This window comes from Gorilla gorilla, chromosome 4, assembly GCF_029281585.2.
Source record: "Gorilla gorilla gorilla isolate KB3781 chromosome 4, NHGRI_mGorGor1-v2.1_pri, whole genome shotgun sequence".
NCBI classification, from domain to species: Eukaryota; Metazoa; Chordata; class Mammalia; order Primates; family Hominidae; genus Gorilla; species Gorilla gorilla.
In genome coordinates, this window is record NC_073228.2 from 153350328 (window position 1) to 153367183 (window position 16856).

The following is a 16856-nucleotide window of genomic DNA, read 5'->3' on the forward strand; positions in this document are numbered from 1 at the left end:
TCAAAACTGGTCTAACAAGTCATTTCAGAAAATACTTTCACTTCAACAATACACTGTTTGTTGATTCAACACAAACTGCATGGGCTGCTTAGATCAATTTACACTTGGTTCATCGCCATCTTTGGCTGTTTCAAACATACATTGCTAAAAAAAAAAAAGATTGTCATTAAGAATATTACAATAGAAATGGAAGTTTTGAGGAGGAAGAAAATCCCCCAAAATGTAAGCAATGGTAATAATGCATTTAAAGTATAGTCTCACAAAGTCTCACTTAAGAGAGCAGCACACCCAGGACACATATATTGATCTGCTGACACCACTTCTTTACTATACTTCATATAGATATCCTCACATCTTGATTTACATGGTTGTAACTGCTTAAAAACTGGCAAAGAGAAAACCTAAAATAATGCTTTATACCAGTTTGAGTCATAACCAAACTGTTCCAGACTAGTTGGAAAACGACCCAGGAACTCACCTGCATTAAATGCTGAATTTAACTGAGCTAAAAATGTCTAGGCCATCCCTTCTTAGAATTCCCATGACTCATTCTAGTCAAAAGCTATAAGAACATATTCCTTAATAGTTCAGCAAACTTTAGGGAAAACTAGCTCATTGTCTTGGGTTCTAAAGTCCTTTTGTTTGATTATTTTTATTATAATGAAATTAAACTTATGACTATTACAGTATGCTCAGCTTAAAACATTTATGAGTACTGCAAGGACTAACAGAAACAGGAAAAATCTTAATAAAAATATTTGTTGATGGGAAATCATTGTGAAAGCAAACCTCCAAATATTCATTTGTAAGCCATAAGAGGATAAGCACAACCATATGGGAGGAGATAACCAGTCTCTCCCTTCATATATATTCTTTTTTATTTCTTGTTATACCTTCCCAAAACAGAGACATTCAACAGTAGTTAGAATGGCCATCTCCCAACATTTTAAAAAAACTGCACCCCCCAATGGGTGAACAAAGTAAAGAGTAGTAACCTAGAGTTCAGCTGAGTAAGCCACTGTGGAGCCTTAAGTGGTGAGGTCTTCCAATTTCAGAGTGATGTGTCTTCAACTTGTATCATCATTTTAGCAGAAAAACATAATTTAATTTTGGTGAAATGAGATTCATCTTGCAACAGGATTAGTAACAGCATTCACTGAATTTCACACTCTTCTTTTGTGAACAGTGAAGAAAATGAATGGTAGCTAGAAGATCAATGGGATTCCAGCTCCAGCTGCAGATGGAATGACGATATACCAGGACAAAAAACACCTATATTTTGATTTACAAAGCTAACAGCAGTTTTAAATCTGCAACTTAATTACAGACCAACTACACCACAACCTTTTCAAATGGCAAAAATACAAAAAAGTGTTACAAAAATATTTCAGAAAAAGTGCATAGTCTAAGTGCATAGTAAATAAAAGCACTGAAAAATATCTTGCTAGAGGGAGTTCAGCTTGGAAGTTATTACCAAAGCTAAACATTTTTATTTTACACAAACTATACTCAAAAATAGCTTTATGAGACCGATTTCTGGCTAAAAGTATCAAAGGGTTTATTAGTCAAGAAACAAATACCTCAACCGACAAGGGTGGATAGAAAAGAAACAAAGAAGCTGCCTACCCCAAAAGTTCAGACTTAATAAAATTTCTTCAGTATTACGGTACTAATATCCCTTAATGGCAGAATGTGATAATCATGGAATTAATTATTGCTAAAGTAGTTTTCAAATAAAAAAAAGAAAAAAAGAAAACAAAACAAATTAAACTTGACACAATCTGACCAAACACGTGTCAATTTACAATTTCAAGGTTATTTTACAAAATACCTACATTTACACAATAGGCTCCCGGCAGCATTTCCAGACAAATGTTCTTTTAATTTATCCTGACATGCTATAAATGAATAAATTACACTATTTAAAAATTATCATCAGTAAGTTTTCCTTTCTCATGGGTCAGAGAAAAAGAAAATGAGCGTGCAAAGAAGATTGAGAGGAAGCGCACGCACACAGATAACTTAAAGAAGCAGGAGGGGCTGGGGAGGGTCAACAATCACTGAACCTCACACAGTGTGATGCTCTCCAAGGGTGAAAGTCAACTGCTTATAGCCATTTCAAAAGTATTTTAAAGAAAAATGTTTTGTAGGGAAACCCTTTAATGCTTTCATTTTTATTCAAAATCAGTCCAGCTGCTAGTCAGCGGGCAGCAGCTACAATACCAAGTTCTGGCAGTTGCAGTACTAGATATTGTGCCTGCAAGTCATAAAAAAAAAAAAAAAAAGAAAAAAATGAAAGAATGCCTTTCCCCTTCAGACAAAAGAATTACTTTTTTCATTTTTCTTAAAAAAAGAGGAAAAGTTATAACACGAAACCTAGATTGACTTGCAAAGGAATACCATGTAACAAATGGCTTGAAGTAGTCTATCAAAAAATTGGGGAGATTTTTATTTAATAGTGAGTCAGCAAGGCATTTTTTGTTGTTTAAAAAAAAATCTCATTTCCTTACAGAAACAGTTTTTAGTTTTTAATGAACTTGTAAACAAAAAAGCTCCCATTTCAAAATAAAAACAAAATCCCAGATCATATAGATGTTTACAGTGATTACATTTATCTAAGCAACATACATACATGTTCAGTTGTAAGATGTTAACTAAATTTCTGTGACAAATATGCTTTTTTTTTTAATACCAAGAACATTATAGAGTTAATGCAGAGTCCTAAGGATAATCTAGTAGTCACTAAGTTTTTCTTAAGTCTTCACTTTAGATGCTGTTATTTCTAGCACAATTAAGCAGGCAGAGTCTTTCATATGCTCAAACACTGGAATCTTTGGTTGCTACCATATCAGCTGGCTTGCAGACAAGAAGCCAACCATTTTAAGAATGTTTTAAGTGAACAACTTGCAAACCCCAGGGATGGAAAAACCCTAAGAATGCACAATTGTGAGCATTTACAACCATCACAACTGTGGCTGAAGACTGTTCATGCCGTTCTTCTGAAATGAGATCTCAAAGCAGTATAGTTCAAAACAAAAGGTTTTAACAAAAAATTGGCATATGCACAATTTCTCCACCAATTTTTGTGTGTCAACCATTTAGTTAACTTTTCCACTTGAAAAAATGCAATAGAAAACCGGACACCATGTTTCACTATCTCAGTTAATATTCACAATTACAGTGGCTACAACTCAGGATACAGCATCACCAATGCTGCCCAGAGTCAGTTTATACTGAAATTAAGTTCTTTACACCAAGTAAATGGTTGTCCACAACCACTGGCTAGTGTACATATGAACTAAAATTTCTAGATTTGGGGAGAAACAAATGCTGCTCCGATCATCTGCTCTGCTTCTTCTGTTCCTCAATTCATGCTTAGAAACCTGGTAAAAAATCAAAACAAAAAAAAAAGTTAAAATTCCAAGTCAAAAATTTTAAATTACACCCAAAATATGGAAATTGGGTGGAACTGAGCCAATAATTATAGTGGCTCATGTTATTTCGTCTCTTGTGAAAAGTATTAGCTCAACTTTTTAAAACAGAAAAACATGAATCTATACTTAAAACTAATTTTTTCTGTTTTGAATGACTCTAGGAAGGAGTGGTACAGTGAATTCAAAGCCTCTCAGCATACTAAAATAATTATTAGTAATTCAAATGAGCATGTTTCTGCATTTTTACATATGCAGAACATATTAGGCATTCACATATCAAATCAATGAAAAACAGATTGCTTTGCTTTAACTAAAGAATACAATTTTAATCCTACCATGGGCACAAATTATTTCTGACACAAATTAAAACGGTTAGCTTTAATAATAAATGCATTCAAGGCATAATTATCTGTATTATTTTACTAAACAAAGACCTGAGAAGCATGTAATTTCTGTAGAGAAACCTTAGATAGACCTTTAAAACTTCTTTACCAGCTGCATTAGAAAGATTGTTTTGTGACTCATTTAAAAATGTAAGCAAGTGATGCTTTTTTGGCTTTATTTACTTCTCAAGCCTACACATTCTATAAATACTTCCCTCCTCCACCACAAGTAGACCCTAGGGCCTCTACATAGGCCCTAGGCCAAGTTTGAATACAAGAAGCCTCAGGTCATAACCACACTTTATCTACAGCTAAAGGCAAAGGGAGAAAATATGCCTGTCCCACAGCAATAGCCCGAAAATCTCTTAAGCACCGTTTTTCCTCTCACCAGACACCCACTCTGAGGCACCAATGCTCCTTTGTCTACCTCCTTACAAATGAGCTAGAAACTATAGCTCATTCTAGCCCACTCCAATCAATCCTCACTTCTTCAGCCCAGGTCATGTTTTCTTCAATCATAAACTGCTCCTTTTCTTTTAGTTCTTTTTTCTTTTTTTTTTGGAGACAGTCTCGCTCTGTCACCCAGGCTGGAGGGCAGTGGCATGATCTTGGCTCACTGCAACCTCTGCCTCCTGGGTTCAAGCGATTCTCCTGCCTCAGCCTCCTGAGTAGCTGGGACTACAGGTGCCTGCCACCATGCCTGGCTGATTTTGTATTTATAGTAGAGACACAGTTTCACTGTGTTGGCCAGGCTGGTCTCAAACTCCTGACCTCGTGATCCACCCGCCATGGCCTCCCAAAGTGTGGGGGTTACCGGTGGGAGCCACCGTGCCCAGCCTCTTTTACTTTTTAAACATTTGGTGGGCCATCTCCCATGGGCTTTGTGGGAGAAACAAAATAATTGTAATATTTATTTCTTATGCATATATGCCCTTTTTTTTGGGAAATAATAGCGAACATACAACAGAGTAGGTGCATAATAGATCTTTGTTGCCTGGGTACTAAGTCCATAAGCAGCAAATGCCAAAAATGAAAGATAACAAAACTTTGAGAATATACTTCACCATAGGGAATATCATTTGATGCATGTTATTAAGAAGTATTAGCGAGGTAAACCTTTCTTTTAAAGGTTGTCAAACCAAACCTTAATAAAAATCTGACTATATCCTGTGACCAAATTTCAATTTTAAAATACAGGAAAAGTTTCAAGCTTCTTGTTTGGGAGTTTAAAAAAGAAAAAAAGTACAATACAGGATAAGCTATGCAGGTTAAGAAACTAAGGATTAAACAGAAATTAAACAGATTAAACAGGATTAAACAGAATTCCCCCATCAGGATTTGGTTTCAAGTCTTGCAATTCTTCTTAAACATGATTTAAAAAACGTATTTTCACAACTACTAAAATTGCTGGGTTTTATCATAGTTTTCTTATGTAATCATATTAAACTAATTGTTATGGTGAATATACCAAATGGCTTTCAAAGGGAAAACCACCATCACTAACAAACTAAAATGGAAACATGCTACATTGTCAGTCAAAATACAAGGAAACTCTTGTGCCTTTAATAGCAAGAAAACTTCAGAATGTATCTGTACATCTTTTGACCTGTTATCTGAGGAACTGCTGAGTCAATAAATGATTACAATTGTTTAGAAACTGGTAAAAGGCTACCCTAACAATATTCCTGGTAGAATAGAGCAGTCAAATCCAGCTTTAACTCTTCAGATGGGTCAATGGTATGACATTCCAGCCAGGTATCAACATTTCTCCAGTGAATTGTCCTAAGATGTTACTGAAGTATGTTTAGGAAAAAACCTCAATAGGAATATTCAACAGGTATTCAACATTCAGTCTTGCAGTGCTAAGCATTCTTTTCCCCAATACGCATTGGTCTTTGGTTTTTATCTTGCAGATTAGGTGGCTTATCCAGGCTTCCAAGAGTTCAAGAACCCATCTTCACTGTAACATCAGTTAAAATGAGGAATGAATCTCTTTATTCCTTAAAAAAAAGGGAGGGGGGAGGGGGGAGTTAAAACAGAGTTGGAGGATGTGATAATTAAGAAGTTAATAGCTTAATTAAATTTCAAATCTGCAAAAAGCAAAAAAAAGTTTATTTTTATATAACTAACAAGGATATTCTATCCCTGCCCGCCACCCAATCTGAAATCTAAAATGTATGCTCTGGCCCAGACGAGGTGGCTCACATCTATAATGCTAACACTTTGGGAGGCTGAGGCAGGAAGATCACTTAAAGCCAGGAGTTCCAAATAAACCTGGGCAACATAGTGAGACTTTGTCTATAAAAAAAATAAACAAAAGATATGCTTTTTTTTTTGAGATGGGGTCTTGCTGTTATGTTCCCAGGCTGGACTTAAACTCCTGGGCTCAGGAGATCCTACCACCTCAGCCTCCCCACAAAGTGTGTATCTGTTCTTATTTGTAAATTAATTTCAAATGTTTTCGACTTTTTAAATAGAACCAGAAACTAGTTCAAAGGGATATTTACGTAGCAGTAAGGCTTGTAAGTTTGTGATGGGCTTTTGAAATTTAGGATCCCTTCACGCTACAAGACAACTTTTTAAAAGTTATTTTGAATATATTAATTATGCTATGTCATTTATACTAACTTTTCCTATAACATGGTTGTGGTTTTTTTTTTCTTTTTTTTTTCTTTTTTGAGACGGAGTCTCGCTCTGTCACCCAGGCTGGAGTACAATGGCGCGATCTCCGCCCACTGCAAGCTCCGTCTCCTGGGTTCACGCCATTCTCCTGCCTCAGCCTCTCAAGTAGCTGGGACTACAGGCACCCGCCACTACGCCCGGCTAATTTTTTTTTTTTTTTTTTTTGAGATGGAGTCTCGCTCTGTCGCCCAGGCTGGAGTGCCACCAGGCTGGAGTGCAGTGGCGCGATCTTGGCTCACTGCAAGCTCCGCCTCCTGGGTTCACGCCATTCTCCTGCCTCAGCTGCCTGAGTAGCTGGGACTATAGGCGCCCGCCACCACGTCCGGCTAATTTTTTGTATTTTTAGTACAGACGGGGTTTCACCATGTTAGCCAGGATGGTCTGGATATCCTGACCTTGTGATCCGCCCGCCTCGGCCTCCCAAAATGCTGGAATTACAGGCATGAGCCACCGCGCCCGGCCCCAGCTACTTTTTTGTATTTTTAGTAAGGACAGGGTTTCACTGTGTTAGCCAGGATGGTCTCAATCTCCTGACCTCATGATCTGCCCGCCTCAGCCTCCCAAAGTGCTGGGATTACAGAAGCGAGCCACCGCGCCCAGCCTTTTTTTTTTCTTTTCTTTTTAAAATTATTTAAAATAGAGATGAGGTCTCCCTATGTTGTCCGGATGGTTCTCAAAATCCTGAGATCAAGTGATCTTCCCATCTAGCCTCAAAAATGCTGGGATTATAGGAGTGAGCCAGTGCCTGGCTGCTTGTGTGGTTCTGTTTGTTGCAAAGAATTAAGCTTGGAGAATTTTAAATCAGATTGGCAGTATCTAAAGTTAAAGAATAATAATTAAAAAAAAAAACCTGTAATAACTCTTCCTTCCCTATAGAAACTAAAAGAGTATTTAAAGTTGGGAAAGATAAATGACAATTTTAAGTATAGGAGGTATACATTATTCCTAAACTGCATTAAAAAACAGACTGAATTGTTTTGTCTTCCTTATAATAGAATTCATTCTGCTACACATTTCTGATGTTCTGGAGTTTTAAAATACCTGTTTATAATTGATTCTTTCCCCAGCTGGTAGATGGTCTGCATTCAACACCACTGAGTCACAGCAACGCTGTATTCTTCTAGGTCTTCTAATAGTTGTGCTATCATCCAGATGATCTAACAAGTTGCAGAATTTGAAGGTCCAGCAGTCTTGGAGACATGGACTCCAGATGACCACAAACCAACTCTTGCACTTTCATCGGCATTTCCTGTTGGGTTATTTAGATCTTTCCAGCTTTACTGTCCACAGTAAAAAAAAAAAAAAAAGCTGACAAAAATTCAAGATTTCAGCAAGAAGATGCGGTTGCCTGGTACTTCTTAGAATTGAGTGTATTCAGAGCAGTGTGTTCAGACTGTCCAGGTATTTCAAGATCTTCCCCTGTGATGTGGGTGTGCTGCTGAGTGACCAGCACATTCCTAGCAGCAATTGGTGAAGTCACAAAAAGTCAAACTAGACATAAACGGTAGATGCAGCCCAGTAAAACTGGAAGGTAATTCAAGGAAGACTGTGGACATGGTAGGTCAATGTGATAGAAAAATAATATTTGTAATCTCCTCTGAATGTCAACACTTTGATAGCTGTCTATATTATTATGATAAAACTCTGCTTAGTAACTATGGTTAGGGAGTAAACAGATGGGTTAAGATGATGAGAGTACAGAATAGAATTATCCAAGAATCCACCTTTGGGTTCACTACCTTCTGAAATTCTCCCCCACCTCTGCCTGCCCTCAATTAAAGAAACACCGAACTTCATTAGATTTTGAATGTTCTAAAAATATTTCATTTTCCTTTACTTATTTTTAATATCTTGAAAAATACTTTTTTGATAATCACATATAGTCAAAGGGAGTGAAATAAATTTCGAAGTGTGTTGGGTGTGAATCTTATGTATTTTTCTTGGGAACATGAATAAAAACAGTAATTACAATCTTGTAGTAATTGAACATTAAAAACTAGTATAGATAATAATTGGCATAAAGAGAAGTCTTTTGATGGATATTGGAATGGAGTATTTGAAAAGATCTAAAGAATATAAGGAAGGCAGAAGTCTGCCTATTATTTAATAGGCCCACATTAGCTAGATAAGCCAGACTTAAAGAATCTTTAAACATTCTTATTAAGTTATTAAAACAACACCATTTTTACTGAAGAAATATCAGATATATTTTTCAAAAATTACCATATAAAACATTAGTAAATGCTACCATTTTGGGGATTTTCCTACATTAGAGATTTACTTGCTTAAAATACACTTACGAAACTTAGTTCAATAATACTAAATCCTCTGAAAGTTTAACTCTGTGAAGGGTAATATAAAAAGCACCTTCTAAAAATTCCTTGTTGTGACACAGGGTCTCATCTGTTGCCCAGGCTGGAGTGCAGTGGCATGATCACAGCTCTCATTGCAGCCTCAACCTCCAGGGCTCAGGTAATACTCCCACCTCAGCCTCCCAACACAGCTGGGATCACAGGCACTCACTACTGCGCCTAGCGCTTTTTTTTTTTTTTTTGGGGTTGGGGAGGATGTTGGAGGGAGCTGGGACAGGGTCTTACTATGTGGCCCAGGCAAATCTAGAACTCCTAGGGTCAAGCAATTCTCCCACCTCAGCCTCCCAAATGTGTTGGAATAACAGGCATGAGCCACTGCGCCTGTCCTAAAGTTTTTAACTAGAAAAACCCAGTAGGATGTTTTCATCATTATTAAAACGATTTATTATTGGGATCAATGAATCATTGAGCTGTATGAGTTCCTTTTTTTTTTTTTTTTTTTTGAGACAGAGTCTCACTCTGTCACCCAGGCTGGAGTGCAGTGGCACAATCTTGGCTCACTGCAACCTCCACCTCCCAGGTTCAAGCAATTCTCCTGCCTCAGCCTCCCAAATAGCTGGGACCACAGGTGCACGCCACCACACCTGGCTAATTTTTGTATTTTTTGTAGAGATGGGTTTCCACCATGTTGGCCAGACTCTCGAACTCCTGGCCTCAAGTGATCTGCTTGCCTCAGCCTCTCAAAGTGCTGGGATAACAGGCGTGAGCCACTGCACCCAGCTGAGTTATTTCTTAAATAAAGAACCACTATAGTGGACCTTAAGAGACTATGCTTTTAAATGCCCTTGTTACTTAGAGACTGGAAGCAGGAATAACATAGAGCAATTGTTTTCAAACTCCAGAATTCCTAGGAGATTTCTTAAAGGATAACCTGCTGGGCTGGGGGTAGAAGTTAGGGGAATATGTTCCTCATGCTTATTTCATGCCTAAGGCCCGAAGGCCAGCTACATTTTCATGGTTTATGAGAGTTTCATGTAAGATTTGTCTTGAGCACAAAGTTTTGTATTAAAAAAGAAAAACAGATGTTTTCAAGATGTCAAAGAGCAAAAAGAAGTCTGTGTTCTGTGAAGTGGCACTTTTCAGTAGCAATACAGATGTACTGCCTTGGAAGTGTATTTCTGAAAAGCAGTCAATGACATGTGATGTGTTTTATGAAAAGCCTAATTTTTCAAGTCCATGTTTATGTGATAATTTGTATGACCATTGTCTCTAATGTCACTATAAAATTTTTATAAGATTTTAAGTTGCTTTTATAAAAAATAGCTACAATACAAAATAAGGATTAAACAAGTTTAATTACAGTTCTTTCCCCCGCCCCAAGGAAAACTAACTCAGTGGATCCAACTTCTCATCTTTAAGACATGGATAGGGCAGGACACAAATTCTGCTTGTTTATTGAATAAGAGATACACAGTAAACTAACAAAGAAACTAACTTAAGGTAATTCTTTCTGAAATCTGCTGAATGCCTGAAGTAAAATGTTCTAGATCAGAAGAGATTTCAATCTAATTTTAGTTATAGAAACTGCAACTTGTGATGATCCTATTATCCCAGCCAGCTTTCGGCAAAATTGGTTTCATTTTGTGAGAAAAAGCAAATATACTATAGGTTGTCAGGTGTAACAAGTCCTTGGGTTAGAGACTCTATTTGGTCTTACCTAAAATGGTAGGACTGTTTTTCAGTGACACTAGCTACATAACACATTATGAACTTCTTGGCACTATGATTAGTTACACAATGATTAAAACACTCAAAAGGAGCAACTATCCCAACAGAGATGCAGAGGCAGAGCACTGTGTGAACATTACGGTTTGCTATACTGAGTTTAAATGTCACCATCTGAAAAACCCAACGACAATAAACCTTCAACTTTGAATCCTTCCCAAATACAAAAACATGGAATAGAAGCATCTCAACTTCATTCCTAACAGATGAGCTGCTGGGATGAGGATGACATCAGTTAATAATATTTCTTGAAAAGTATCTTCAGATTAGAATCTATTTTTAAATTATAAAATAGTTTAAATACAACACTAAAAATGTGAAGCAAAGATTAATCTATAAAGGCCAAGTTCAGACTAGAGCAGTATTCAGAAATTTAAAAATTAGAAACCAAGAGCCAAATCTTACTTGCCCACTACTTCCAGAAAGTAAGCAGGTATCAGGAGGTAAGCCCCAGAAATGGGAAAAGAAAAACAAAACATGAAAATGGGAGTCAAACTGTATAGCAACAGTGTGCCCTAACAGTTCTACTCCTTACAGGCAGTAAGAGTGCCAAAGAAAGGTAGAAAGGAAATAAGACTAGCGGTTTCAATGGCATTTGCCCCAGTTACCTTCAATTTGCAAGGCCTGGCTGCAGACTTCAATTCCACATTAAACCCTGGGAGCCTGATATTTGCAACATTGTAAAAAATCAAGCCAAAAACAAAGAAATCGTTTTGAAATTAAGATCATACGTAAACTGCAAATAAAAGAATTATTTTTGTGACTAGAAAAGATGTGCTGAGCTTTGCATTTATTTGAGCATTTAAGAGAGAAAATGAGATGCTCTGCAACTGAGAAGATAGACACTTTGGGGGTAATGCCAAACTCACCTCTTGAAATTACAACATGTTCACAATTTTCCATTTTAAATGCTAAAGCATTAACATGCAAAATAAAAAATCTTAACATTGTTAGTCTGAAATAAAGTCAAAATATGGCTAACCAAATTCATTATTAGAAATCAACAAGTGTTAGGTCTAGGATTTTGGATTGATTGATTATATTATATTCCCAACACCAAATTTTTGGAAAGGGGGTTAATGAATGAGTAAAAAAGATGCAGTTGTTAAAAAAATGACCCAAAATCCCAAGAGAAATGATATAAATATACACACATATATGTATATACAAATACATATACATATATATGAACAAGGACATTTGGGTTTAAAGTTAGTAGTCAAATTTTCCAAGGACGTCTTTTTTTTTTTAACGCAGAGCCAAATTTTTATGTATTTTAAAACCACCTCCTTGATCTAACACTGTTAGAAATGAATTACCCAATTTTGTATTCAATTTTTTCCCTGTAACGTCACTTGGTTCTTGGCTACTAACCTTTCATGTTACTCTTGGTTTTGTCAGTTTGCTTGCCTGTGGGGGTTTGGGCCTGCTGACCCTGCCCACTGGAAGAGGCTGCCTGCTGTGCTGCTTTCTGCTTTAACATTGTCCAATCAAATGTGTAGTCATATTGATGGTTCAGGGTCCTGAAACACATACAATATTTTATGTTAATCCTTTAATAACAGAGTCCAGTTATATAACCTACTAACTTTTTAAGACAGTGACAGCATTTCTTTACACAACGAATATTTCCTCAAGTGTGGCAGCTTCTAAAATATTTCTTATTATAGATGAAAAAGGCAGCATGAAAACTGAAACATGAAATCAAGCTGTCAGTTATCTAGGGGAATACTCATAAGAGGAGGTACTTCCTAAAAACAAGTAAGATTAAATATTCAACTGGAAGTTTGGGAATAAGATGTCTGACTGGTACCTGGGGAAGACACTTTTCTGGGGTTAAAAGATTACCTGAATTCTCTCTTTCTCTTTTTTTTTTTTTTTCAGACCAAGTTTTGCTCTTGTTGCCCAGGCTGGAGTGCAGTGGTGCAATCTCGGCTCACTGCAACCTCCGTCTCGCAGGTTCAAGCAATTCTCCTGCCTCGGCCTCCTGAGTAGCTCGGATTACAGGCGCCTGCCACCATACCCAGCTAATTTTTGTATTTGTAGTAGAGACGGGGTTTCACCATGTTGGCCAGGCTGGTCTCCAGCTCCTGGCCTCAGGTGATCCACCCCCATCGGCCTCCCAAAGTGCTAGGATTATAGGTGTGAGCCATTGCACCTGGCAGATTACTTGAATTCTTTGTTTTTCTCTTTTGAGACAGAGCCTCATTGTCACCCAGGTTGGAGTGCACTTGGGGGGATCTCAGCTGACTGCAACCTCCACTTCCCAGGTTCAAGAGATTCTCCTGCCTCAGCCTCCCGAGTCCCTGGGATTAAAGGTGAGCACCACCTCACCCGGCTAATTTTTGTATTTTTAGTAAAGATGGGGCTTCACCATGTTGGGCAGGCTGGTCTCTAACTCCTGACCTCAAGCGATCTGCCCGCCTCGGCCTCCCAAAGTGCTGGGATTACAGGCGTGAGCCACCATACCTGGGCGGATTACCTCAATTCTTACTCTCTTCCAACTAAGAGTTTGAGCCACATGTAATCTATTTCCCCCCCTTTTTCAAGACCAGTTCTGGGTTGTGCCTAAGGAACCCTACCCTAGTTTAGGACTGCTACCACTTGATCAGACTCCATGACTATGTGATATTTTAATTGCTTTTTATTTGGTACTGTACAAAGTTGGAGAGTTCCAGAAGGCACTGACAGCCACTTATATCTAATATGAATTATAACTATTCTGGAAAAGTTACATTCTACTTTGAGTATGATTCAACTCTCTATCCACTCCAAACTAAAATCACCTATTTACACTACAAATAGAAAAATGCCAAATTAGTCCCAAATAAATCAGTTTCTGAAACCTTTTATTCATGTTAGCTAGGTCTGCTTTACTTTAGTATTTATCAGAATGAACTTGTTAGGTAAATTTAACCAATTTCCCTCACAGAGTTTATAATCTTAAAATACCTTAAAAACTGACCTGAAAAGAATGCGGAATAGCTGCCTCAGATACATGTAATCTGGGGCTTCCTCAAAGCGTAGCCCACGACAATAGTTTAAGTACATCGCAAATTCTGCAGGAAACCCCTATAGGTTCAAGGGTTAAAATAAAGTTAAAAACAAACATTTCAAGATAGAAAAATAAATGCATTTAAGTATAAGCAAAAAGATATTTTTGGGCGGGATATTTTACCATTTCATAGGAAGATATGAGAGCTAAAATGATGGCTTGGTCTCCTCATAAATTTAAATAAAATTTCATGACCCTACCTACCCTATTATGTACAATATTAGTAGAAGAAATACATACGTTTTTCCCATATAGTGCTTTTCCTATACAGTACTATGTTCTTAAATAACTTATATAGCCCACTTGTTAAAACCTGTCATTTTATCAAAGTCCCGCCTCTTCGTGAACTTCTTTTTTTTTTTTCTAAAGACAGGGTCTCAATCTGTCTCCCAGGCTGGAGTGCAGTAGTGTAATCTCAGCTTACTGCAACCTCCACCTCCCAGGCTTCAAGCGATCCTCCAACCTCAGCTTCCTGAGTAGCTGGGACTACAGACACGAGCTACCACGCCCAGCTAATTTTTTGTATTTTTTAGTAGAGACGGGTTTTGTCATATTGCCAAGGATGGTCTCAAATTCCCGAGCTCAAGAGATCTGCCCCCCTTGGCCTCCTCGGTCTCCCACAGTGCTGGGATTACAGGTGTGAGCCACCATGCCCAGCCTTCAGAAGTTTCTAAATGGTTGCATGGTATTCTACCTAGTATATACATCATTAACTTGTTCTTTATAATTGAACATTTGGATGTATTCTAATTTTTCTCTATTATTAATAATACTGCTAAGTACATCTGTGGGCATAGAATTTTTCCATTTAGCTCCTTAGGAAAGATTCTCAACAATGTATAAACATTTTCAAGGCTCTAGGTATCGGTCACCAAAAGGACTTCCCCAATCAGCAATGTGGAAATACAAAATATTAAAAGAGCACAAACCTCTATATCTCCTCTCCTAGAGTAAATGCCAATGTGGAGAGTGGTAAAGTTAAAGGAGGCAGTCTCTTTCTACAACCTTATGATTGTAGAGTTAAAGTTACAATCTCTTTCTACAACCTTATGAGAAATTTCTCATGTCCTGGAGTTAGGAAGGACAGAATGGAAATGCTTGCAACATTTTTTATTGATTGCACTGATATAAATTGGGTGACCACTTGAAACATATACATACGTTAAAAGATGTAAAATAATACATATTATACATCTTTCTAAAACTCAACATTTATATACATTTATGGCCCGTGTTAATGGTAAACAGTATGACAATGAGACTGAAAACAATCTCACCACTTTATAATTACTATTTTAACTCTCACTGATTTCTTCCCTCAACTATTTATTTGTATACTGCTTTGTACTTAATTTCAGGTATACAATTCTTTCTTGTCTGAAAGACCATATGGCCTTCTTTTTATGGATGAGATCATGGTTATTCATCATGACACAAATACCTCTCTATTCTAAACTCAATTGCCTTTCTATGAAGTTGAAAATTTCAGAAAAAATGAGTGTGATTTAAACTGTCTTCTGTATTCCTGTATTGTTGGAGAGCTGCTATTTTGGATTGCTCCAATCTGTCTGCATGTTTCCCTGTTCCTTAATGTAGTAATTGTTGATAACCTTTCTTTTCCAGCACTAGTTTAGGGTAAGGAGACTATTTCTTACTCTTTCTTATAGATTAATGAGGTTCTATTGAAAATGTTTACTTGCCCTGTTTATTTACCCCTAGTTTTCAACAGATTAGAGAGCCCTAACAAACCAGAAACATAAAACACTTATTTTACTTACTTAAAATGTTTATTTAACTTATTTTTTATTATTTTACTTATTTTTGTTGTTGTTGAGACAGGGTCTCACTCTGTCACCCAAGCTGGACTGCAGTGGTGCAATCTTGGCTCACTGCAGCCTCGACCTCCTGGGCTCAAGCATCCTGCCCCAGCATCCCCAAGAAGCTGGGATTACAGGTATGCGTCACCATGCCAGGCTAATTTTTGCATTTTTTGTAGCGATGGGGTTTCATCATGTTGCCTAGACTGGTCTCGAACTCCTGGGCTCAAGCGATCCACCCTCCTCATCCTACCAAGTGGCTCCTCAGCTGTGAGCCACTGTGCCTAGCAAAACGCTTATTTAAAAAGACCCCTATGGCTCTCCCCCTCCCCCTCCCCCTCCCCCTCTCCCCACGGTCTCCGGTCTCCCTCTCCCTCTCTTTCCACAGTCTCCCTCTGATGCCGAGCCGAAGCTGGACTGTACTGCCGCCATCTCTGCTCACTGCAACCTCCCTGCCTGATTCTCCTGCCTCAACCTGCCAAGTGCCGCGCCTGACTGGTTTTCGTATTTTTTTGGTGGAGACGGGGTTTGGCTGTGTTGGCCAAAGGGGTAAAGGTGGGGAAAAGATAGAGAAATCAGATTGTTGCTGTGGCTGTGTAGAAAGAGGTAGACATGGGAGACTTCATTTTGTTCTGTACTAAGAAAAATTCTTCTGCCTTGGGATCCTGTTGATCGGTGACCTTGCCCCCAACCCTGTGCTCTCTGAAACATGTGCTGTGTCCACTCAGGGTTAAATGGATTAAGGGCGGTGCAAGATGTGCTTTGTTAAACAGATGCTTGGAGGCAGCATGCTCATTAAGAGTCATCACCACTCCCTAATCTCAAGTACCCAGGGACACAAACACTGTGGAAGGCCGCAGGGTCCTCTGCCTAGGAAAACCAGAGACCTTTGTTCACTTGTTTATCTGCTGACCTTCCCTCCACTATTGTCCTATGACCCTGCCAAATCCCCCTCTGCGAGAAACACCCAAGAATGATCAATAAAAATAAATAAATTAATTAAAAAATAAATAAATAAATAAAATAAAAAGACCCCTATGTTAAAAGTCCTTGTTAAAGATATTTAGAATAATAAAAATGTAAATTTAAAATGGTGAATAGCTACCTAACTCAATGTTACAAGTTCCAGAGCTGGCAAATAAAAATGTTCCTTTTTCTTCCTGGATCATTCATTCATTCACTCATTTGAGACAGAGTCTTACTCTGTTACCTAGGCTGGAGTGCAGTGGCACAATCTCAGATCCTTGCAAGACAGCCAAGATTCACCACTGCAATTGGCGCCTCCCGGGCTCAAGTGATCCTCCTGCCTCAGGCTCCTGAGTAGCTGGGACCACAGACGTGCATCACTGCACCCAGCTAATTTTTGTATTTTTGGTAGATAAGGGATT

The 16856-nt window shown here is 38.0% G+C and overlaps 1 protein-coding gene and 1 pseudogene across 4 annotated transcripts in view; both read right to left on the reverse strand.

The window, feature by feature from the left end:
- Positions 1-860: 860 nt before the first annotated feature.
- The window catches only part of CSNK1A1 (casein kinase 1 alpha 1), a 56318-nt gene continuing 40322 nt past the window's right edge, over positions 861-16856 (reverse strand). For 2 of the 4 annotated variants that reach the window (XM_019027498.4, XM_019027496.4), the window contains 3 exons: positions 13562-13668; positions 11971-12119; positions 861-3383 (listed from right to left, as the gene is read on the reverse strand). In XM_019027498.4, coding sequence (XP_018883043.1) covers positions 3376-3383; positions 11971-12119; positions 13562-13668 — 264 coding nt within the window. In that variant the 3' untranslated portion in view covers positions 861-3375. The remainder of the gene's footprint in view (positions 3384-11970; positions 12120-13561; positions 13669-16856) is intronic. The other 2 variants (XM_019027499.4, XM_019027497.4) reach the window with 1 other exon arrangement.
- On the reverse strand, positions 4274-5149 carry LOC134758603 (uncharacterized; annotated as a pseudogene).